General features: G+C 35.8%; 3 protein-coding genes across 5 annotated transcripts in view; 2 read left to right on the top strand and 1 right to left on the bottom strand.

Moving 5' to 3' along the window:
* The window catches only part of LOC141811922 (uncharacterized), a 35,516-nt gene extending 22,876 nt beyond the window's left edge, over window positions 1-12,640 (bottom strand). For both annotated transcript variants that reach the window (XM_074700001.1, XM_074700002.1), the window contains exons 1-10: window positions 12,508-12,640; window positions 11,575-11,787; window positions 10,787-10,817; window positions 10,486-10,667; window positions 10,019-10,178; window positions 9,049-9,145; window positions 6,380-6,549; window positions 5,952-6,121; window positions 2,684-2,869; window positions 2,508-2,597 (exon numbers count right to left, since the gene is read on the bottom strand). In XM_074700001.1, the coding sequence (XP_074556102.1) occupies window positions 2,508-2,597; window positions 2,684-2,869; window positions 5,952-6,121; window positions 6,380-6,549; window positions 9,049-9,145; window positions 10,019-10,178; window positions 10,486-10,667; window positions 10,787-10,817; window positions 11,575-11,787; window positions 12,508-12,621 (1,413 nt within the window). In that variant the 5' untranslated portion in view covers window positions 12,622-12,640. The remainder of the gene's footprint in view (window positions 1-2,507; window positions 2,598-2,683; window positions 2,870-5,951; window positions 6,122-6,379; window positions 6,550-9,048; window positions 9,146-10,018; window positions 10,179-10,485; window positions 10,668-10,786; window positions 10,818-11,574; window positions 11,788-12,507) is intronic.
* Window positions 12,641-13,283: 643 nt separating this feature from the next.
* LOC141811897 (uncharacterized) lies at window positions 13,284-17,690 on the top strand. 2 transcript variants are annotated; one of them, XM_074699971.1, is made up of 7 exons: window positions 13,284-13,374; window positions 13,464-13,676; window positions 14,107-14,185; window positions 14,729-15,060; window positions 15,722-15,863; window positions 15,949-16,074; window positions 17,175-17,690. In XM_074699971.1, exons 1-7 carry the CDS (start codon window positions 13,347-13,349, stop codon window positions 17,554-17,556), a joined length of 1,302 nt encoding a protein of 433 aa, XP_074556072.1. In that variant the 5' UTR covers window positions 13,284-13,346; the 3' UTR covers window positions 17,557-17,690. The 2 variants fall into 2 exon arrangements, with proteins under 2 accessions (XP_074556072.1, XP_074556073.1); XM_074699972.1 differs by lacking the exon at window positions 13,464-13,676.
* A 649-nt stretch (window positions 17,691-18,339) lies between these two features.
* LOC141811952 (mitochondrial import inner membrane translocase subunit TIM10-like) lies at window positions 18,340-23,883 on the top strand. Its single transcript, XM_074700038.1, has 6 exons — window positions 18,340-18,424; window positions 18,776-18,839; window positions 19,490-19,542; window positions 22,698-22,736; window positions 22,980-23,049; window positions 23,556-23,883. The coding sequence occupies exons 2-6, from the start codon at window positions 18,798-18,800 to the stop codon at window positions 23,604-23,606; spliced, it is 255 nt and encodes an 84-aa protein (XP_074556139.1). The 5' UTR covers window positions 18,340-18,424; window positions 18,776-18,797; the 3' UTR covers window positions 23,607-23,883.
* The last annotated feature ends 366 nt before the right edge of the window (window positions 23,884-24,249 follow it).

Here is a 24,249-nt window from a genome sequence, read left to right as displayed (position 1 = left end):
TAGCACTAGACTCGGTCGGGGTAAGAACTAGGAGGATTTTCCATGCCAAGGTGGGGTTACTCGTCAAGTTGTATATTTTTTGATCCATATTGCAGCTATAGGCTGAGATGATAGAGCTGACCTCTCTGAGAGCTCAACTGGCCAAGTTGGAAGCGCAGTAGATCCCTCCCAGTCAAGAATTGGGGGAGGCAAAGGTGGAGGTGGAGCGATACAAATATGATCTCTTAGCCCAAGTAGAGCAGCTGCGTCTGATACAACAGGAGCTAGACGCATCAAATCTAGTGAGTCGACTAGAGGCAACTGCTGAGGTGAAGATATTGGAGGCTTCGATGATTAAAAAAATGTCTAGGATCTCTGCAACACTCAACCAAATATTAGAATGGGTGCCAAGGTTGGAATCAGTATGGTCACTCCGATGTTCAAGTTAACACGAGGCTAGATAACGGTCTAGAGCAATGGAGTAGTAGAAAGAGTTTGGATGTGTGTGTGCGCGTACTTGCGCCTGCAGAAGCAGGCAACCTTTTAAAGGGTTGCATGTGTTTGTCCACATCTTCCGAAATAAACGACTACGTTGCCCACGTCCTTCGGGAGTCGAGTGACCGAGCCGGGGAAGTCTGACGAACTGAGCCAATGGAGTCTGGTGGGCCGAGTGTAAGAGCTCGGATGCCCGCTTTGATCTCCACCTCTGCTTGACTTCCTCTGATTGGGTTCTGCCATGTGTAGGTTTCTCTATCCACCATATCAAATAACATGAATAAGTTATAATCTGGGAGCCTACATTGTGGTCATGATCACATTGATTAGTCTCCAAAGTGTTCAAGTTAACTTGAGGTTCTTCTAAGACTATATTGCTAAGGGAGCTCATCTAAGGTAATGTTAGCGAAGGACTTTCAAGGGCCAAATAGTCAGAAAACTTCTTTAATCACATTCCTTTCATTTTAACTAAAAGTTCTTCAATTGTAATTGAGCCAAGGTCTTTGGATATTGTTTTTGAGTTTAATTCACTTAAAGAAGATTGTTTTGACTTTACATACATATTAGGCAATTGTCTCTTAAAGATTGGTTGGACATTTTTATCAATTTTATTTTCATTTCATCCCAATATGTGATAGGTTCGCATATGGATCGCTAATGATGTGGACACCATCGCTAATAATTTTAAGTGGATCCAATAAGTGTATGGCAAATCGCACTTGTTCAGTGTAAGACAAATTATCTTTTTCAAAATAATTTTAATATCATCTAAACAATCAAGAAATATATCAGGTTCATTCTAATATCAAAAACATCAGCATCTGTTTGACACACATAAGCTTATAACAATTATTATTTTTAAAATAGTTTGATTCTTCTCTAGACATAAAATAATGTAATTATAGATTTGTGTGCACGTTATTCTTGAATAAAGAAGTGTCTAAAGAATAATAACTACTATAATCTATTAGAATGGTTTGTTTTAGTTTTCATGAATTTAAGCTCTTTGTTCGCATAAGTATAGTTTGGTACAGGATGATGAAGAATGAAGAGGTAAAAAAGATTGAACTACCAGATTTTGTCTCTAATACTAATTGATGAGACACTAAATTGAACCCTCGAATTACACAATCATCATGACAATATTGATAAAGCAAACAGAAAAAAGTATCTCACATAGAGAATTAAAGGAACTTTTATTAAGTGAAAATTTTCCTGATACATAGGATCCTAATTCTTTTTTATACACTCACAATAAAAGTCATTTTTTGTAAAATAGCGACTCAGTTTATCCCAATACAAACTATAATTGACTTTTTCTAATAATAATCCAACTACTTTTCAACTTTAAAATATTTTACATTTTAAAATTTTAAAATCAGATTTGAAAATCCCAACGATGTTAGATAGCTTTCTAGTTACAATCTCCTCAATCACACAACACTTTGACAACTTCATACTGAATTATCCTTGATCATTTATACCTACATCACTCTCATCTTTCGTATCAATAGCAAGCCCCTCCCCCACCCAAGTTCTGCCCCTATGCTCTCTTCCTGTCTTTGGTAGTCTTTCCTCAACCTTTGCATCCAATAAGTTGGCTACAGAACCCCATGATCATTGTAGCACTCAAATGTCTTAGTTTGTAGAAGTTGCAACCATTGAAGTGGTGGCACTCATGTCCAAGATTGAATTTTATAAAAGACAGGCAATTTGAAAGTGAGAGAAGCCTCAAAAGTTAGAATCTTTCAAAACAAGAAAGAGAAGGTATCAAAAACATGAAGGAATAAAATAATTATTACAGATTCCTCAAGGAAAGAAAAGAGAGAGAAGATGATAGTGAAAATTGTCAGATCTTAAGCATTTAGTTGTTTTCCTGATTGTCATCTCAACATTTCCTCTCTTATCCTCTGTCTCAAATTGATGAACTCAAGTTTCTCAAATGAAAATGTGTATAAAAATATTAATCTTTTAACAGAATCAGGGAACAAAATGTACAATACTAGTTCTTCTGGATGAAATGATCAACCTACCTGCATAATTCTGTTCATTACAGCACAACTGGCATTGAATGAGAGTTGGCTCTCACAGAGTTTATGTCCCACTTGCCTATAAACCAAATGCTGCAGAAAAACAGTTGCTAAATTTAGTAAGAGAAAGCTATAAAACTGTGTCAATTCTATAAGCTAAAAGTTGATAGACAACATACAGATTCAACAGAGATGTCTTTGTTTTGCTCGACAAAATCTATAATCTCAACTGCCTTGTCACTGATAACATTAGCTGGAAGTTGTTTAAGAAGATAATGAAGAACTAATGAAACACATGGAAACTTCCAGGATGTAACTGATAGATCCCTTCCCACACCAAACTCCTCAAATATATTCCTGGCATTCTAGTTTTCAGAAATCTAAAATAAGGTAAATATGATGCCAATGGGAGAAAAATATGCTCAATATATGCATGTTCTTTGAAGAAGAAGAAGGTATCATTATTCTAATATTCATATAGAACCAATATACTATCATAGTTGTTTGGTCAAATACTAGTTTTATCAAACATCATGTGAAACAAGCCAAGCTTATCAACCTGTGTTCGAAGATAAGGATTAGCCAGAATACCAAACTGTTTTTTTTCTTACCATTTAAATGTAATAAGTAGCGACGAATAATTCAAAACAAAAATAAGCTAAATAATCAAAATTTTCCTGTGAATTTTAAGACCTTCTAAGTTTCCTGCTTCAAAAGGATTGACAACTATCTTTCGTCTCTTTTTCTTTCTGTGTGTCATCTTCTATCTTACAGCAGGTGGATGGTATATTGCAAGATTGATAGAAGAAAGCAAAAGCAATGGATTACTGGTTGCAAAAGGATGGCAAACAATAGCAGTCCTCCCTCTCAACAATAATAGGTGTTAACACAATTAGGGTCAGATTTTGAGGAAGCAAGGAATCATGGAAAGAGATATGATCCCAATGTCGATCCATCTATATGGAGAAAAACCTGGTCCGGTCAGATCTGAGTTGGATCAGATTTCAGATTTCCACCAAATCAAGTTTCTTCACTTTCCATCTCGTGATTTTTCACTAATAAATTGGATAAAAACATTCAATTCTTTGAAAATCTTTTCATAGATTGCTAATAATCATGCAAAGTTGAAAGCATCATTCAATACTAGAATTTCATTCCCCAACTAGAACAGTGTAGTTTTGCCACATAGCAGCAAGCCCAAATAAGCACAAACAAGTTTTATTCCTAAGACCCCCTTTCACTTAACTCTACTAGCTTTCAAGTGTAAGCCTACAACAGTTATAAAGTCAATTGAATTAAGGATAGAGAAACAAGTACAAAAATATACCAACCATCTCAACTAATGATTATTCCTTACTAATACTTGTCGTACATCAGATGAGAGCATTGATTCTTAAGCATCCCAATGATCCAACATTATAATTTTTCAAGAACCAAAGTAAGCAATACTTCTAGATATTTGGTATTGGAACTAGTTTCTCCATGTGTCTACGAATATGTCTTCGCTACCCATTAGAAGTTAAATTTGGATTGGCATAATCAGAACCAGAAGAAACACAGATTATGGATGCTTCTTGGTTTCTTTGACTCTGATATACTCCTCTTTGTTAATCTTGGTGCTCCAATTTGTGCTTCCCTTCCTCTTTTTCTTATATTTGTTATATAGTATTTAATCTGCGAACTAAAGTATGAGTTATGGGAAGAAACACAGATTATGGGTGCTTCTTGGTTTCTTAACTCTGGCAAACCTCTTTGTTACTGTTGGTGCTCCAATCGGTGTTTCCCCTCAACTTTTTTATAGTATTTCATCTCCGAACCAAAGTAAGAGTTATGGATTGAAGATTTTCCTCCCTCGGATGGTTGTGGGCAATACTAGTTGGCTGATACCACCAAAATTATGCCAGCACAAGGGGCACAATGATATTTACCCCAGGCAGCATACTATCAAATTGGTTGACAGCCAAAATGGCCAATTGGATTTGGCACTTGAAACCATGATATACAATGTCAAGACCCAAAACCAAACCCAAACCCAAAACATGAATTTTCTTAAAGGAAAATATCCAACCATGTAACCTTGATAAACATCCAAATTTTAGGTTGTATCTGATACGGTCAGGTTGTTAGATACTTTTCCATCAATAAAAAAAAATGTCACAAATTTTTTTGTTACTTCTTGTTGTAGTTGTGGATTTTTCCATTTTGTTCATTCCACTATCTTGATCTACCTGTTTCCTTCCTCTTCATGCAACTTCCTCATAATGATGCTTTCAAATCAAATAACATTAACCATGTCAGCAAATTTAGTTTGAGTTTAACTGTCAAAAATGAGTTGCACTATTAACAGCCATATGACTGTTGACCAAAAATAAGCTAACATTTAAGATTAGACAACACTGATATGGATTGACTGTACCCTAACAGATTTAGACAGTAAAACATTTAGTGATTCTAGCAGATCATTTTGCTGAATAAATTATTGGCCTGAATCGTCTTCAATTACTAATTTGTTTAAACAAAAGAAGGCTACTTGTATTGAGTGATAGGAAACATGAGGTACCAGACCTAACATCAATGTAAAACAACAATAAGTTGTATGTCTCAATAATTTGGTAAATAGACAACGTAAGATTGTAAGTATCTAAAATTGCACAACTAAACTTGTGGTTCTGGTGACCTAATTTAGAGGTTTAGAGTAATATAGTAGTAAATGAAGTCGAACGTCCATCTCTTCACTTCCAATTTTAATTGAAAGATGAAATTTATGGCATTGATTTTTTCACTTCCAATTTGGAATGAGAGATGGAATTTATGGCTCTGAAGGAAGTTCCCTCCCCATCTAATCTTCTAACTTTTTTCTTGGATTCTTTCTTACTTTATATGTTCCTTATCATCTTCAAGTTAGGAGGATACAGTAGTATGCAATATGCAGAATGTTGGACTGTTGTTCTCTTTCAAGTTATATTGTAATTCAAAAGCATGAGCCATTTCCATTTTGATGAAAGTAAGATAATTTTGGAGGTTGTGAATGTTCATTTCGATGTGCTAACTTGATCAACCAAGAAAAACAATATAATCATGCATTTCTTATGTCAATTTTGCCAAAATCTTTTTTCAAGGTTTTTGGCAAAGCTTTAGCACAAGCACAGTTATCTAAAATCTTCCATCTCCAATATAATGTATAATAACAAAAGGGAAGCAAAGACTTCATTTCCACCTTTTTTATCTTAACATGGAAAATGAAATAAGGCAAGCAAACGCATTCATTTGTTTCACCAACCAACAAGTTGAGTTCAAATGACAGAATATAGTGAATGGAGAAGTGTAATGTGATTAGTAAATATTGGAAATAGTAACCATCAATAGCACATACACAGTACTTAATGGCAATTATCCTGAGAACGAGATATTACAAATCATCAAATAAAGTAGGTTTTTTATCCTAACCTGATAACCTTGGGAGAATATACACTTCATAATCCACTCAATGGAAGGTTCCATTAAACTTATTAGAACCCTTTTGTTCTTTGAAAAATGGCGCCCAACTGCTTCCTTATCCAAAATGATCCGCCTTAGTAGAATAGAGAGGTGATGAAGGGACATGATCAAATATCCAACTGAGAAGATTGTGAAGAGCTTCACTTGGCAACAAATCATATCCAATTAAGAAAAGGAAAAAAAAAACATAACATAGAAATCAATTTTTTTTATAATTGGCAGAACTCCAAAGCCTGCAAATCAGATATATCTGAAGGAATTTCTTCTGTGAAAAGTAAAGGTGAAGCAAAAGAAAAATTAAAAAATAAGAAAATGAAGAAAGTGCAAAGTTCTATATTGAGAAAAAAAGAATGGTTCATATGAAAATTCATCTTTACCATCATCTCCAGGACACAAGAATCTCGCAGAGTTAGCTAGATAAAGATGGCAATAAGCAGATGCAAGAGGATCTGCTATTCCTCTCATCATCATCACCAAGCGCTGAAGTATAGATGTGAAATTATTGTCTAAGAAACGCCAACAACGTAAAATGCCAAGTTCCAAATATCTGGCATACAAAATATGTTCCAAAAATGTCATATAACTGCCTTGAGTGCACAAAAAAGGAAATAGAGAAAGCACATATAGAAAGCTGCAGGGACATGCTATACTAATATTTCAAGCAAATGTATCCAACTGATTACAACTATGACTACAGATATGTACAAGCTTCCTGCACCATGATGAGAAAGGAAGGTCCCACTCAGCATGCCATCAATTGCCTCATGGTATGAGCGACAATTAAGCATTGCAGTTAAAATCAAATTTGATTAAAGTAAGAGTAGTTTCCCTTTTTTCTCAGGCATATTGTTTAAGACAACTTTGTCTTATGAAAATTTGCATCATTGTCGCACACTCAAGCATTGAATCTTTAAGATAGTTTGCTCAATCTGAATAGATGTACTTTGCAGAAGCAACAACATAGCATGCATAATTTCAAACCTATTTATGGTTTTCTGAGAGGTTGACATAGATACTTGCATATAAATGAAATAACATTGATGAGAAGTCCAACTAGTTTCAAGTATAGAATATGTGCATCATTTAGACAAGAAAGTTCAGTAGCTTCATTAACACCAAAAGGAATGAGATTAATAACAATGTTTTTTAGAGGAAACAGAAACATAAATTTATCTGCTAGGAAAAACAACATAAATTATGTTTTCGACCAACTACTCGAAAGAGAGCAAAGGGGAAGACAGAAAGACAGGAAGGAATTGATGTCAGATAGACAAAGAAAAGTACTTCCAGAACCTGATAAATTATAACTTTAAAAAATTCTTTAATATTAACCAGGTTTGACATACCACAACTTCACAAATCATACACAAACAAAAATGTGGTGCTTTAAATGAAACATAGGTTCTAGTTTACACCAGTAGATGGTGCAGGAATAGTTGTTATCCCAATTAAATAGGAAGACACCTGCTGTGATGGCTGAGGATCCCAACTTACTACTAAAAGCATGGAAGTTAATCGATGGAATGACTTAAGACTATCAAGTCAGAAAAGAGCATGGGCCAACATGCTTTGCTATGGTAAGTAGGGGAACTGATCCATAGCAATACAAGAAGTGGCTTAACTAGCATCTAATTCATGCAGGATGAATTTGACACATTAGCCTTCCCAAAGAATCACTGATGTGTGAAAAGTAGATTGTTTAATCATAGCATATTCGAATGGCTACCAACTTCATCCAATTAACATGGATTGTATGCATGGTTTGAAATGCCAAGCCATGTCGCCCGAAACGGATGGATTTACTGTTCTGACACGGCATCAGCACTGGTACTCTACTGGCACCGAGACCACGAGGCCGTTGCGACCTCGCGTCGGTACCACGACCGCGAGGCCATCGCGACCTTGTGTCGGCACAACAACCACAAGAACGAGGCCTTTGCGACCTCACAACGGTCTTGCAAGGTCACCGCAAGGTTGTGGAGGGTGTCACGATCTCGCAGTGGCCCTCCGTGGGGACCAAAGGGTGTCACAACCCTCAGTGGGAGCGCAAGGAAGCCGTGGCCCTCCATCAAGCATGAAGGGTGATGCAACCTTGCATCGGCTTCTACGGGGTCGTTGTTGCTACTACAATTCAACCACGATTTTTTTTTAAGGTTGATTTTTTAAATAGGTATTAATTATTGTATAACTATTAATTATATATAATAATTATAAACATAAGATATTATTAATAATAGTTATAAAATTTTAAGAATTATTTTAAATAATTTTAAAATTTTATAAAATAATTTAAATTTTAAAATATATATTGAAAATTGAATGTGAATTTAAAATAATTTTTAAAAATTCAAAATATAATTCTTGAACATTTCAAATAAATTTTAAAAAATTACAAATTTACAAATACATTCAAAAAATAATTTAAGACCTTCAAATAATTTTATATTTATCTTTTTAAATCTTTCAAATAATTTTATAATTTTAGATTTAGTTTTGAATTTTGAGAATTATTTATTTTTTAAAATAATTTTTATAAAAAATTAATAGCCATTCTCTTATGAGAAAAAATTGAAATATGAACTCACCACCTCAAAAATATAACATCAATAGTGAACATATTTAATAATCAAATATTAATAAAATTAATATATACTTATATTTAAAAATTAAAAAAAAAGTAATGAAATTGTATCGGCACTACACGATACGGTATTGAAACTGTATCGCACCAGTTCGGGACCGAAACTCTGGCATGGGTCGAAATTATAAACCATGACTACATGACTCAGAAACAGTTTCTTTAGTCTATACGATCAGGAAATATCATAAACCCCATTTGTGAGCTATAGTTAACAAAGTGTTAGGTGAATCACAAGAAGAATGAATCCAATGCTTCTTCTTGCTCACAGTTAGATCATGTAAGCATCAAACAATCTGATTAACCATGTAACTGTGATTCAGAAAAAATATGAACGTCTTCATATTCTAAAGTTGGTATGCAGAAGAAATTTTGTGAATTAAAAGGCAATAAATAAAACATACTTACATACGGGGGACAAGTTCATGAATTGAACCAATTTTACAAAACCAGTTATAGCAAGTCTCTTTTGCCTCACAGCAGATATCATCAGATTTAAAGTCCTCTGCAAGTTAGAACAGGTTGAACTAAGAATTATGAACTGGTAGAAAAGAAGTTTTGAAATTGCTAAATAGTCCAGAAAACCTATGCCTTAAGAGAGCCAAATTACTAAACCTCCATATGCAACAACGACAACCTGTGCATTCCAATAACCTAGGATCAACTACATGAATTCTATGAGTTGAGAGTAGCAAGGGGTGAGCACAGTTGAAATTCCATGGTATTGATCACCTAAATTTTTTCTTTATCAAAGTATTGGCAAGCATTCCATGGAACACCTAAATTTCTTCTTTATCAAAATCACACAGCCTATTTTGTTAATGCAAAACCAAGCACCTTCTCTTTTGCTCTCCCGGATTTTTTTTTCTTTTCTGTGATGTAAACATAATCATTTTGCACAAAAAAAACAAAGGATAGATGAGTCAGAGCAATGAAAATAAACTTCTTTTGAATTGAAACAGGTTAGAAAGGACCAACAAGATGTTTTGTGTCAAAACATATTCAAGGGCAATCAAAATGGTCCGTTTCAAGTTTTCAACTGAAAAATGTTGAAATTCTAAATTTGAGACTCCAGTATAATGTTTTAGCCAAATTTTTAACACAAAAATATTTTTTTCTACTTGAAAACACTTGAATACTCCACTTGAGGTTCCCAGGAAGTCTCTATTGTAAAGGTTTTTAACCAAAATGATTTATTTTGAGCTATCAAGTATTTTCCCAAGAACACCATGACTATGATGTTCATGTTTAACTCAAAACTAGTTCCTTTGAACTCAAGCACTAGAAAATTCTACTTGAGACTCTCAGGAAGACTCAATATAATTTTTCACCAAAATAACTTGTTTTAGGCCATGAAGGTTTGTGTTTGTAAAAATACCTGGCAAAGACCATAGCAATGTACCATCGTCAGCATATTCAGCCCTCTTCCTAATGCGCTCCCACACCAACGTACCAAGCATATCCATCACATCTACCACTAAAGTAAACAATGTAGGATAAAATTGCAAGACAGAAGTGTCCATAAGTAGCCTTGCAACCTGCTACAAAAAAATATATAGTTATGACAAAACCAATCCACTTTAAAACATAATCTTAGAGAACCCATAATTGAGTAAGCATGTCGAACATTATTAAGAACCACTTTCCATATAACTTATTAGCATTTATTAAGCTTCGACAACTACACAAAGACAATTCAAAATCCTGTGCATTAATTTGATGATAAAAGTTAACAAAAATGTATTGGATAGACTGCAAAAAGACAAATACCAAATCAGATTATGCTGGTACTTCACAATGAACTTTAAAAAATCCAGGCCATGGCTTCAATCACAAAACAATTACCCTGATGGACAACTTCAAGGCTTTGATGCGATCTTCCGATCTCCATGCCAAATTAATTTCACCTTTAAGTTCTTGTAAGCGTAAAAAATACTCCTTTCGTGAAATTTCTATTTTCTCTTCTTCCAAAGAAGCTTCTAGGTCATCTTGTTCCTCTAAGTGGATATCTGCTAGTGACTTGTCCCCTGCACACTAGAAAATTAAATTAAGAAGATATGAAAAAGTCACATACCAGTATTTATTCATTTATAGAACATCACTGCTCAATAGCTTTGCAACTAACAAGCTTACAATGGTAGCATACCTCTGTTGTTCCTTGCTATTATATCTGATATCTACAAAAAAGAAATTTTGAGATCACATACTGTCGTTACTAATTACAAAAATTCAAATAATGAACTGCTGTACATAAGAAAAGAGCCATGCCAAGTCATCTTTTTGAGATGATGATACAACAATTTGATCCTAGATAGTACAATACACCAATTGCAATCGACCTCGCAAAAAATTTGTAATCCATGACTAGTGTATTTAAAATAGTAAAGAAATGACTTATGAATCCCTTATACTCTTATATTAATACGGTAGATTGAAAAAATATATATAGTGGTTTTGAAAGCATTTGACTAATTTCTCTTGATCATTGATTGTGCATAAGTAATATAGCCACACCCCTTATTTTTGTTAAAGATTTTTGTTTTCATAATATATTACTGTGTCTACTTTAAATATCGATACTGGCTCCACTTACAAACAAGATAAAATGACAATGCCCATAAGCTCTGTATCAATAAGGGTAATGAGCACAAACAAGGCACTCTTACCTTTTGATAGAAGGGCAAGGGATGGTGTAATTACAGTTTAGTAATGCTAAAGGATGATTACAGTGGCCTGTGTTAGAAACACATCAAGATATAATAAACCCTAATTGCAAATGATAGAATATATCTAACTAGGTTATGATGATCGAAACACCATATCATAATTAAAAAATTACAAATAACATCATATGATAAATAAGAATTACATAGAGTGATTATCACAATTGCTTCACAATCAGACACAAAATAAGAAAAAGCCTGAGAAGCTCACTTGGGAAACTGCTATTGTATTGCTGCCGGTGAACTTTTGTGTCAATGAACCTTTAAGTAAAATCCACTCTTTCTTCAATAGATTATCAGCTTCACTCGAACACTTATTTTTAAATGTACCACGGTTGTTCTGCCAGATCAAAATTGATTCTGATGGATCTGCGGTATTCGCTCTTAGCGGATCATCAAAAGAGACATCAGAATCAGGAATAACCTATATTTGATCACATAAAATGCTCAGACTACTTTAATATGCTAATCAGCAATGTCAGCACTCATTCATTATCAAGAAGGCAATAATGGAAAGTTTATGTTTCTTGGTCTCTACAAATTGTAAGAACAAAGATTAATATTAGCGTATATGATTAAGAACACTGAGGTGCATCAGGCATTGCCCTAAGGAGGATTCTTATTTTCTATTGTATAAGATAAATGTCGAGGAAGAACTTTCTCAAAAACACTTCTCTTTCAGTCTTCTTACAAGCTCATGGTAAAGCACCCCTACCCAAAAACACACAAATGACAATGAATAAGGTTCCTGTTCTTTGTCCCTACAAACTGTTAGAAGAAAGATTTTCCCTAACAAATATGACTAAGAATTTAACAATAAAATAACTTGATCCAAAAAAAATAACTAAACAATAAATATTAAGAGCGTATATGTTTGGTTCATTTACAGCCCTACATGTGACTGCTCTCATTAGCAGAGAGAGAAATTCCAACCACAGTTTGCACAAACAAACGGAAATGCAGTGACAAACTGTTAAGTAGTTTTTCTGAACTCGTCGACACATGAATAATTATTTTAGTTCCCGTAATCCACAAACTCGAGACGTGATACGGAATGTAAAGAGAAATGGCAAATGATAAGCATAAACGATTATGAACAGCGACTTCAGCAAAAGGGACAGAACGCGAGGAGGAGAAGGAGCACCTGGGAAGACGTCGAAGAGGGCAAGGCTAGCGGGTGATCGTCTGCGACTCGGCGGGCGAGAGAGCAGGCGATCTCCTCTGATCCATAATCGCGAGATCGGAATATCATGCCCATCGCCTCCGCCTCGCTCCACCTCGTCGCCCGCAACCTCTCAAAGTCGGAACCGGGCCGGCGTTTGTACGATAAGATTATAAGGTCACTGTTTGACCGGTCAAACCGATTAAAATAATTAATTAAAGAGTAATATCATACAGCAAATATTTATAATAATAATAATAATTAATAAAACTAGCAAATTAAAAAATAGTGTGGCAAATATAATATTTATTTTTTACATATCAATAATATTTCGATTAAATTTTAGGCAGTAAAATATTAAAATAGGTATGAACTGCCAAACGGTTAACAGCTGTTATAGAATCTGATCCACCGTTGATTTGAGAAAGTCTTGCGACTGAAGTAATTGCAAACGGTTTAATCCGATATGTTCCGAATAAACCCGTACCCGACACCGCGTGCGAGGGGCCCACTGCAATCATCCTCCTCCTACTTCGCCTCTAAGAAAAAGAAAAATACAAAAATCGCAATAAGAAAAAAAAAAAAGGAAAACTAGCTCCCAAATAATCAACGACCCAAGTCCCTCTCATCCTATTTGGCAGTATTCTATTGGAGGTCGCAAACGCAAAGTGCCACGTTAATCGTGTAGGTACAGATTCGACGTGGCAATATCGTGGACGACGACGGGCTATAAATTCGACCATCCGCCGGCCATTTCCCTTCGACTTCAGCTCGATCTTCCCGGCTTCGCTCCGCGCAGCATATACTCTTCGATTTCAACAATGGAGCAACAACCTCTGCTTGCATCAGGTACAACTCTTTCTCTCATCTTCTATCCCATCAAAGATCGCTTTTTTTTTCCTTACGCCTTCAGTAATCAACGATATCTTCGTCGGAAGGAGAAGCGGCTGGGAAGGGGGAGGAGTCATGGAGGTCGTACCAGTTCGTAGGGAGGAGTCCCTCCCTGCACGCCCCTCCCTCGTCCGTCGCCGCCGGAGAGGAGTTGAGCGTGGACGAGATTCGTGCCGCCTCCGTCTTCTCTTCCGATCATTATTACCCGCCTTCAATCCATGGCGCCCTCGTGGGATCGCCCGAGCCTGATCATCCCCAAGGTGCTTGTTTGCAATTCTCTCCGTGGGAGTTATTTGCTTTTTCGTTCTCATTGATTTCGGAAAATTGTACTGAAACCCCTTGATTGGGATTTTAGTCAGTGCTGTCCAGGAATTAGGGTTTGTGGTTCTCTTTTGGATGCTCTGAACATTCAGGTATCTCTTTCCATTTATTTTTCGGCAATGAAACTCCAAAAAGAAGGCCTTTGGAAAAAGCCTCCAAGAGAAGGTTGATCGTATTATTATTTCAATCAAATTCTGGATTATTAGACCAGTTTACCCTGTGTTGTTTTCTTATACTGCGGCATAACCAATTCCTAGTTTAAGCCTATGTTTGAAATCCCTGATAAACGGTTATTTTTCCATATATCACCAACCTACTTTGGAGTGTTTAAATGGAACAAATTTAATTCTGCTATTTCCTTTGGTGCAGTTAGCACAGTTCAAGCTCTTGTACCTCAGGGAGGGTACGACGGTTACTCTGGTGGCTACAGCTCAAAAGAATTTGGCAGGTCAGTTTCAAACCTTTCTCAAATTTCCAGATGTTTCGTTGCTGTTTTTCTTTCATATTTTGCATATCTTATCCAGCACTTGATAGGGAAAGAATCAATGCCTCTTCTTGTTTTGTTTTCTCTTTAAACTTTTTACATACAAAAAAACATCAATTTTTTGCTCCTTTAGACCAAACGTCAAGCACATGCTAATATCAATATACACAACCATTTGTCTCCAACAGAATTGCTTATTCTCTACAGAAATTTCTGTTTTCGTTATGCTATTGTTGATGTATGAAGCTCTGAACACAAATAATATCCCTGAAGAATTTACACCTTTATCCTTTTATGTTCACAAAGCTAATCTAATTTCAGGATATCATTGTAGTTGCTAGGGACTTTTGTCTCATATGGAATTTTGGGTCTCATCTATTCATTGTTGTTCATTCAATATACAGTAAATTTGTTGACAAGTCCAACTTATGACCTCTTCCTGGTTATAGTAATGTCAATAGTATGCTTGCAATAGACGATATTCTGACTGTCTAATTAATTTTACAGGCAAATTCTTGATGAAGTGGAAGTGCGACAATTACTTATTGATCATGTTGGGCATTGCTGTTGTTGGGGAAGCCAACCTGCACGAAAGTGGAAAATATGCTCTATTGATGACTGTAATGTATATGTTGGTACTCTAGAAACTTTTATAGAAGAGAGAGAAACTATTAAAGAAAAAGAGCCATACTTGGGAGGCAAAGTTGATGGAAAAGAGAAAGACCACGAAACTGGGGTTTGGGAACTGGATTTGAGGTCTGAATTTCCAATTCTTTTTGTGCCACATAAAGAAACCAGAGTTAATATACCCCATTCTGAAGCTGTTGAGAAATGCTCTGGTAAGTCTTGAAATATTACTTGTGCCTTAAGGGTTTCCTTAAAGAAAGTCAATATTTATACTGGGGACAAAACCTATAGATGTGTATTTTTGAAATTCAAAATTAGTCCACCAGTTTTCTATTAGATATTAGCCCATAGACCATAGTTAGCAAACCCAAAATTCATTTTGTTAATTCCTTTACCTATAGATTATTCTTAAGTGCATCCTTTTGATGCCAAGTTTTCAACCTTTTCTAACCAGTACATGCTTTGCACCAAGTTTTCTTTTAAATTTTACTTTCAGATTTAAGTGGTTTGCTTTACTACCTAATCCATGCTATGTATTTCATCTTATTATCAGAGTTTAGATGGACCTCTTATTTTGTATGCTAATGCATGATCAAATGACCTCTGATCTTCCACCAGATGTCAGAGAACGATTGAAGTGTAGGGAAACTGCTATTTCTCCAATCCTAGTCTCTTGGCATATTTGTTGTTCTTGCTAAAAGCATTATGATAAACTTTTCAAATGTCTTATCAGATTACTAAACTTAAATAAATCCCCTCTTGACATTAGCTTTTTTGAAATAGTTATCTAGTTCCAGTTTTTTACATATGACTTGCATTAATTCTCACATGAATGAGCATGACATTCTTAAAATGTGTTGTTAAAACTGGAAGAGTGTGATGGTCGAGGACACATTGCCTGTCCTACCTGCAATTCTGGTCAAAAAAGTGAATTTTACATAGAAAATCAGATGACTGAATGCCCTTCTTGTTATGGAAGGGGACTAATTGCACATCAAGATGGATCTGATACAAAGTAAGTTTTCTGAGAACTCTTCTTATCTTGTATCTATTAATGTTTTATGGCCTTTGAATACTTACTAGTATGGAAATCACAACAGATGTACAAAATGCTCTGGTAAGGGAAAATTACCATGTGCAACATGTGGTTCACGTGGGCTTGTAAAATGCCAATTATGTGTAGGACAAGGTTCTCTCATCACACGCAACATTGCACTAGTCAAATGGTATGTTTGCTCCTGATGTTAATTGATCTGAATGCATATATTTCTTTTTTTCAACTGAAGGTTGCTCAAGATCAAGAATGTCTAAATATTATAGCATCTTCGAAAAGGATCTAGAGCACTTCAAAATGAACTAGTAAAGATAGTTGGGCAGATTTTTGGTACAGGGCATGGGTGACTGTGTTTTGGTTTTATAATTACTTTAGTTGTTTTCCATAAAAATATTGCAGCAAAAGGTGCTAATAATTGACATAGCAAGTAGTTGCTTAGGCAATCATCCCTGGTTGGTAAATTTTGCTGCTGCCTCTACAACTTGAGTGAGGGTAGTTTCAGATATATATTAGAGCTAAAACATCGAAACTTGTGTTCCTATGTATTCTTTTCTCCTCAAGAAAAGAGGAGGAATTGCTTTGTCAAGATAAAGTCTTAGAAGACTGATATCATCGAAAGTTAGTTTTCATGTTTCTCCTTATGCTGTATTCTCAGGTTTCAAATCAAGCCATGCTAATTAATATCACTAAAGATCATAATTATTAGCTATAAGTGATTGGGGATTAATCATGCTCATAGTCATTGAATTGGCTGTGTAGGAGTATGAAGATATCTTGGCATTAAAAATACCCTGATTAAAAATGTTTAAGATATGTCCCTAACCTCGTGAAAGGAATGACTACTAAACCAAATCATTCTTTATTCGGTTCACTTGAATAGTTTGTCTTTTAGTAAAATACACTCTTTTGGCCTTTGCAAGTAATTAGCACCTATAACTTGTAGTTATTCCACATCATCTTGCTGAAAACCTAGTGCTTTGTTTGACATTATTATCGAAAAGGAAAAAGTCTTCAAAGATCAAAATTGAGAGCTGTTTACTTTATCTATATATTTGTTAATCCAACAAAGAGATGCATACTGGTATCCTTTTCATATTAACTTATGCTTCCATGATTCTGAACACATACCTATCGCCTCGATCATCTTTTCCTTGCGCTTCCTTGGAGGCATTTTGGAGGATGCCTCAGTTTTCATGCTCCAAGAATGCACAGAATAGATGGCAATAGTTTACTGATAATGAATTCACTATGTATTGATTGTATCATATGCAGGAGGACACTCTCCAATCGGAAAGTTAGTGCCACCAGCTCTGCTGCATCAGTGCCAGATGAGGTGTTCCATAGAGCAAGGGGGGTTCAGCTGTGCAACATCCAGGCATACCAGTGCACTCCTGCCTTCTTTGCCGACTCCTATCAGTTGAACAGGTTCTCCTCCGAAGTTATCGCTAATCGGTCGCCGGTTCCTCCCTCGGCAAGGGTCATCTGTGAGAGGCACATTATCTCTGTCGTGCCCGTCACTCGTGTTACAATGGCTGAGCGCAATCGGTCCTTCAGCTTCTACATAATTGGGTACAGCAGGGAGGTTTTCATAAGGGACTACCCTAAGAAGTTTTGCTGGGGACTGTGTTGTTGCTTTGACTGGCTGAAAGCTTAGAATTCCTGAAGCAGAAGATGATCCAATGGAAGGGGAGCAAATGAGGAATATAAGTTGAGCATATATGTATTTTAAGAAATACTAAATCTGTTTGTATCCATGCTTTTCTAGTATAATAATTATCTTTTTGCCAATTTGTCCCATAGAATGTTCATCGAATTAGCAAATGTACGACGACTCACCACATAAAATGTTCTTAGATATTATTCAGATATTTTTTGGACATAGTTGAGTTAGTTATTACGGGATAGATTTTTTGAAGTGGACAAGGATTAAATTTCGATGAAGTCAAGACAATGTCCTCTTCTGTAGTAGTTAGTTGCAGCTTCTGTGTGAAAGTGATCGGATGGGACCGCTGAGATGGTAGATTTTTTTTTAATTAAATATTATCTGGATAAGTCAGTGCAAGTTCGAGTGTGCATGTTTTATGCGAGTTTTGGACGATATTACATGTAAAATATTATTATATTAAAAATATATTTTTTGTTAAAAATATTCTAACTTATTTAAAATTACTATTAATTTAATAAAAACAATTACAACATTAAAGATATTTATAAAATGAGAAAATAGAATCCTTTTTGATATTTTTTCAATAGGGAATGGTCTTTTGATATAATAAAAATAAAGGATTTTTTTTTAATTTTTGCCCAAATCACTATGTTAATGGTAAGAAATTGGAAGGAGCCATTTTCAAAATAAAGGTAAATAATGTGGGTTGATATGAAATTTGGTGGCATTTTTTAATGATTTCTTTTATCTCCATTTTGTGCCCTAGAAATACTTGGAAGCCGCCGACCAAGCTAGCTACGCTCTCAGCGCTGCAGCCCACTCCGTCCTCGGCGATTGCACAGTAGCTTCTTCTCCGGTAAGTCTGCTTCAATCTGAGTTTCTCTTCTCGAGTGGATAAACATTTGGTTGCAATGGGGTAGAACAACAGTGATCTTTCTTCGTTGATCGTCATCAACAGTATCTTAATAAGATTTGTGAACTGAATCAAACTCCTCATAGTTTTTCTTAGTTGGTTCTAAGCGATATTCCTGTATTTGGATCCCTTATTCGGTTTCGATTTGGTTTCATGCAGTGCTTGCAGAAGTGCGCTACTTTGTCCAATTTATATATTTGAATCCTTTTAATTTGTTTTCGCGTACTTGTGATTTTTCGTTCATTTGCTTCTGGATGATTAACGTATAAAATTCACTGGTGATAATTCTTTCAGGATCTTCAACAAGAGTTCCACAATGGCCGCCAACAATGTCGCAAATAATATTGGGAAGGAGCAGGTATGTAAATCTATCCTTGTCGATTACTTAGAATTCTCCTCATTTCCTTCAGTGAAATGAATAGATTCTTATTGTTAGACATGGCCATAGTGGAAACAAGTTTTTGTGCTCTTTACTAATCTGATTATATTATTATTTTTTATGTAACTTCGTTTCTTCTGAATATATTATCCCTTGCCCCCTTCAAATTGGTGCGAATTGTGCTACTCGTCGTTTTTTTTTCATAGAAGAAATATAACCCTTTTGCTTCAATTTGGTGCAAGTTATGTAGTTTTGGCACTTTCAAAGTCGTTCCATGACTTTGTTTTAAGGTTTTGCTTATGAAGCATCCTAAATCATGCAACACTAGGAAAAGTTAAAATTTTACATGATAATTTGATTCTAGGAAGCTCTGGTTCAAGGATGTATGATGAATCACATTTAATTATCCACCCAAGATAGAATTTCATAGGCATATTTAGTTTTTCTTTACATCAACGTTATGTTCATTTCTTAATTATTCATGTTTACCCTTATAGAAAAGACTAAGATATTATGCATTACCTTTTATTTGCATTTGCTAGTAAAATGTTTCTACATTTTGTTCTCATGTATGTTTATGCTTTTTCTCAAGTGACTTACAGTGTCAACCTGACCTTAAAATTGTGCAGATACTTGAAATAGCAAAGAGTGAAATGGAGTACAGGGTGGAACTTTTTAACAGGTATTATCTTCAGATAAAAATACTTTGCAACTTTGCATCAACATGCCATCAATATAATTCCTATTCTCTTGCAAGTTTCATCTATAGGATCTTGATGCTCCCAGTCATGCCACACTTTAGAAGAGTTAAATTGAATTTCCCAAATTAGAGTTGGAGATTGCCTCAGAAATTTTTGTAGCTTATACACTAAACTAATCTCTCTCTAAGCAACAAAGGTTGCTTCATATAAACCTCCTCTGTGAGATCAACATAAAGGAAAGCATTCTTGATATCAAGTTAATGAACAAGTCAATGAAAGATAAAAAACTAGTTGAGGAAGAGACACACTGAAGCGATTTTGGCTATTGGAGAGAATGTACCAAGGTAGTCAACGCTATAAATCTGAGTGTGCTTTTTTGCCACTGGGCAAGCTTAAGTCAATCAACAATACAATATGGTGAACACTTAAGAGGGAAAATCATTTGCAACCCACGGTGCACTTCCTTGGAGGAAGAGGTGAATTGAAATGATCTTGGCCATTAGAGAGAGAATGTAATCAACACCACAACTTTCAGTTTACCCTTTTGCCACTAGGCAGGCTTTGAGCTAATCAACAATATCATTTGGTGAATACTTATTAGAAAAATTCATTTGCCATGATGGTGGAGTTTCAAAAATTAGCTCCCAAGTGCTATTAAAGTGGAGAGAATCCATCCAATCAATCATAGCCTGTCGCCACGTTGGATTTCAAAGTGCCCTTGGAACATTCTTAGGAATTAACTCTAAGTATAAAGATAACATAAAGGCAAAGTGTTTGGGTGATAAAGATGCATAGGATGTAAAATGGGACACTGGATAAGAAGTGAAAAATGAGTATTTTGTGAAACACAATGGAATGGATAAATTAGAAGGGGGATCAAGGATGATGATTGACGATTAGAGAGCGGGGTAGTCACAGGGAGTTGACAGAGTCTCTCAGAGGTGTGATCGGCTGATTACACACCTATAAGAGAGGTTCCTTATATGGTGGGTCAGTGGCAAAGGAGGTCCATGGGCAGAGGTGGAGAAGATATCTGGGTAGGAAAGTAAAGTACTTTCCTGCATTGACTCAAATAGGGATGTGTAAAGGGAAAGAAAGTTGATTCAAAAAATGTTAGGAGAGTAATGGCCCAATGTGTCTCAAGAGAATAATGACAATTTTTTCATAGACGACCGTAATCTAGGAAGATGCACTTGCCAGAGTACACTAGATGGACTTACTAGGTGGACAAAGTTAGTGCATCCAAAAATTCATGGTGATAGATAGAGAATATATAACATCCTTGAGAAAGATAATAGTGACATGAATTTGTAGAATGTGTTGGCAGTGTGATAGTAGAGAAAGACATGTTACTAGAAATATGCTCATAGGCACTTGAGTCTAGAATCTACAAAGACGACCTAGAGGTATGGGATAGACAAACAGTAGAGATAGCTCCATGGGCATACTAGGTGATTAGTTGAGGTGAAGTGCTGATAGCAGCCAAGCCCAGAGCCACAACTCCTTGATTTGAACAATTATAATGGAATTAGAGCATGCTACATGTACAGTGAGGTTTTATCGTTCTTGCTGGTGAACACAAGATTGACATAAAAAGGTGAAGAAGCAATGGGTTAGATCTGCTGCTGGCCTAATGGATCAGATGCACTGCTAGCCTTTAATATTGGGGTTGAATTCAGACGAAAGAGCTCTAGAGTGACCCAAAAATTGGTCGGACTTAGGGCTGAAGAGAAGCGCAACAAGGGGTATGTGCAACATCTGTGCACACAGGAATAAGGTCTCTGGTTGAGGAAAGAGCTTCAATGTAGAAGTGGTTTTTTGGAGGGAGAATTGGACAGGACTGTTCGGAGGATGAAGCTCATTGTGCTCGTTGGATGCACAGGAAGCACACACAATTTCTGATTCAAGCAGGTTTTTCGGTCAGAACACTGACTGACAGGGAGATGCATCACATTTGAAGGCTCACATGGAGTTTGGAAGTTCACGGTTAGGGAGATATACAACCATTGGAGTGGAGATGATGATGCAGGCGAATCAAGCAGAGGATTCATTATAAGAAGAAAGGAGCACTCAAACAACTGGAACAGCTCTAGCAATTTTGCTTGTTCTCAATGTTTGGGTGGATTGTGAAGACCCAATGCTCTGATCAGGAAGGTTTGGATTCTGATTTGAGAGGAGAGCAGGAGAGGAATCAAGAGAGAGGATTGATGTCAGTGATTAATCAGGCTTCAGTGGTGTCGTGCAAACAGAAGCTTGGAAGAAGACATTGGCAGAGGATATGATGGACAATGTCAGTGCACTAACAGACTGTGGAAAGTGGTCATGAGCCTGGCTTTGATGCTATGTTAAGATTAAAGGGAATTATTCCTCGCTAGGACACTACAGAGCTCTCCCTCTACCTTTTATATATGTATTATAAAGAATTATGAATACTACAAAATTTATTGTTTACCTTTTATGTGTGTGTGTGTGTATTTATGTAGTGGCTAAAAAATCCTTTATCTTTTGGGTAGAAGGCTTTTCTTTAGTGCCATGCTACCCTGCCTTAGTTGACCTTGTTCCCGAGTCAGCAATCCAAGTTGAAACGCATGCTTGAATTATCATAAGTCAAGCTCATCCTTTACATATGCGACTTGACACATGCCTGATTCAGCTGGAAATAATCTGTCCAAATTTGTTTCTTGTTGTATTGCATATTGTATAAGCTTTGAAAGAGCTTTCAGGTTTTGAATTTGGCCTTTGGAATTCTCCAAACAGGTTCTGTTTGCTTCCTAGCAAAGTTGTGGATTGCATGGTAGAATCATTCTTTTGTATGGGTCCCTTTAGGTCTGGAGCTGCCCCAGCATCAATTCAGCAGCCTGTATGGTTTATAATGGCGCTGAGGAGCCTTTGGCGCTTGATACTCGGGGCCAGCCACATCCTTTTTTATTATCATGAATTGATAACAAATCATTGCAAGTGGTGCTTGATTAAAATTATACCTAAAATGTGTGTGAGTCTATAAACAAAAATGAATGGACAAGTAAATGTCGCTAAAGGGTTCAAAATGATGCTGTCAATTAATTCCATGTAATTATACAATATTTTGCTTTTCAAAAATAACCATCTGAGTAACCTTTCTTCATTTTTGAAACAGGCTTACAAAGATATGTTTTGACAAGTGCATCGAGAAAAGGTATGTGATGCCTCCGTCATTTAATCCACTGCCCGCTCATACTTTTTATTTTGTTAATTTTTTTTCTTTGCAAATTTTGTCTACTTCCAGTTATGTAATTATCATATCGTGCCTGTTATTTATGATTCTTACTGATGAATAAATGTTCATTCGATGAGTATTGTTTTATGCCACAAAATAGAAATGCTTTTCCCCCTTCAATTGTGGTTATTCTGAGGAAGTAAATTGATGATATTTTGTCAGGTACAAGGAATCTGAGCTAAACATGGGTGAAAACAGTTGCATCGACCGCTGTGTTTCAAAATATTGGCAGGCAAGACACTATCGTTATCATCATTGAAGTTTATGCAATGTCGCATACTTAAATAGCATTGCTGCATATCATTCACTTTAATGAAAAGGAATAAGTACATCAAAATTAAATGGCATTTCATCCGTAGTGGGCTTCAACGACCATAGGTACGACATGAACTCACAACAGTTGTATGACAATTTCCCTTGGCAGCTGCTAATGCAAACCAACCATTCCAAATTGAATTGCATTGGGGAAAAAATTGATGGATTATATTCGAAAGTCCAACTGTTCACTAGTCTTACAATACTAGTGATGCAGTCTTTCTAACAGTTAGTTCACAAGATCAACTTTGAAACTGCAATCTTTCTAACAGTTCACAAGATCATAGCATAGTTGTTTTACTTGGGAAGAAAGGAACCCAAACTCTAGTTTTGTTGGTTTTGCCTAATGTTTCTGTGTAACTACAATTTCTTCAAAGAATTTTATCAAGTTCATAACTGTTTCCATTATCATTCTAATTTCAGGCGACAAATTTAGTTGGGCAACTACTAGGTTCAAGCCGGCCGCCAATGTGAAGCATATGATGTGATCGAGACTAAAATGCTATCTCCCTCATCGGACATAAACTCAAATTTTTGTTTAGAACATGATTATTTTGGAGCTTTTGCTTAGCCTTTGGAGGCAATTCAAACACAATTATCCCCTGTTTCTTATTATCACTAAACATTATTTGCAAATATGGCATCAAATAAAGTTTCGATGCCATTTGAGAGGTTAAATATTGTTTATTTTTACTGTGACACTTGTTTCATCGCAAATATTGAATTTGAACATGCAGATGATTCATGGTGATTAACTGGTTCAATTTTGACATGGAATATCTCTATCGCGCCTTACTGGAGTCGAATTTCAGTGGGTAAGGAATGCTTTATTGGTTGCCTCAATTCTTTTGCAAGTGCTATCTTTGTTGAGGGTGAAATGTTTCTTGATTGATCCTCTTTCAGATAGTGGGGGTCACTTTGGAGGGGCATCAAGGTTCAATTTATCTTCCCAAAGTTAAAAGTAATGATTTGCTAATTGTAGGAGATTTTCCTAATTGATCAAAGTGTTAGAAGACCTGCCAGCACTATTACATTTATTTCAATTATGTTTTTAAAAAAACTCTGATGAGATTCTTGCTACCATTTACTCAACTGTTTCGTGTTAAAATATATATTT

This window comes from Curcuma longa, chromosome 17 (assembly GCF_044706935.1).
Source record: "Curcuma longa cultivar G26 ecotype Majalengka, Jawa Barat chromosome 17, ITB_CL_G26_1.1, whole genome shotgun sequence".
In the NCBI taxonomy this organism is placed as follows: domain Eukaryota; kingdom Viridiplantae; phylum Streptophyta; class Magnoliopsida; order Zingiberales; family Zingiberaceae; genus Curcuma; species Curcuma longa.
This window is presented reverse-complemented; position numbering and strand designations above follow the sequence as displayed.

What these genes read in the sequence shown, in the direction of transcription:
- LOC141811897 (XM_074699971.1), top strand. Translation starts at nt 13,347, where the DNA reads ATGGAGCAACAACCTCTGCTTGCATCAG. An exon ending in CGAGCCTGATCATCCCCAAG is followed by an intron (nt 13,677 to 14,106) that starts GTGCTTGTTTGC and finishes CCTTTGGTGCAG; the next exon opens with TTAGCACAGTTCAAGCTCTT. An exon ending in CAAGATGGATCTGATACAAA is followed by an intron (nt 15,864 to 15,948) that starts GTAAGTTTTCTG and finishes AAATCACAACAG; the next exon opens with ATGTACAAAATGCTCTGGTA.
- LOC141811952 (XM_074700038.1), top strand. Translation starts at nt 18,798, where the DNA reads ATGGCCGCCAACAATGTCGCAAATAATATTGGGAAGGAGCAG. An exon ending in GACAAGTGCATCGAGAAAAG is followed by an intron (nt 22,737 to 22,979) that starts GTATGTGATGCC and finishes ATATTTTGTCAG; the next exon opens with GTACAAGGAATCTGAGCTAA. An exon ending in GTGTTTCAAAATATTGGCAG is followed by an intron (nt 23,050 to 23,555) that starts GCAAGACACTAT and finishes TTCTAATTTCAG; the next exon opens with GCGACAAATTTAGTTGGGCA.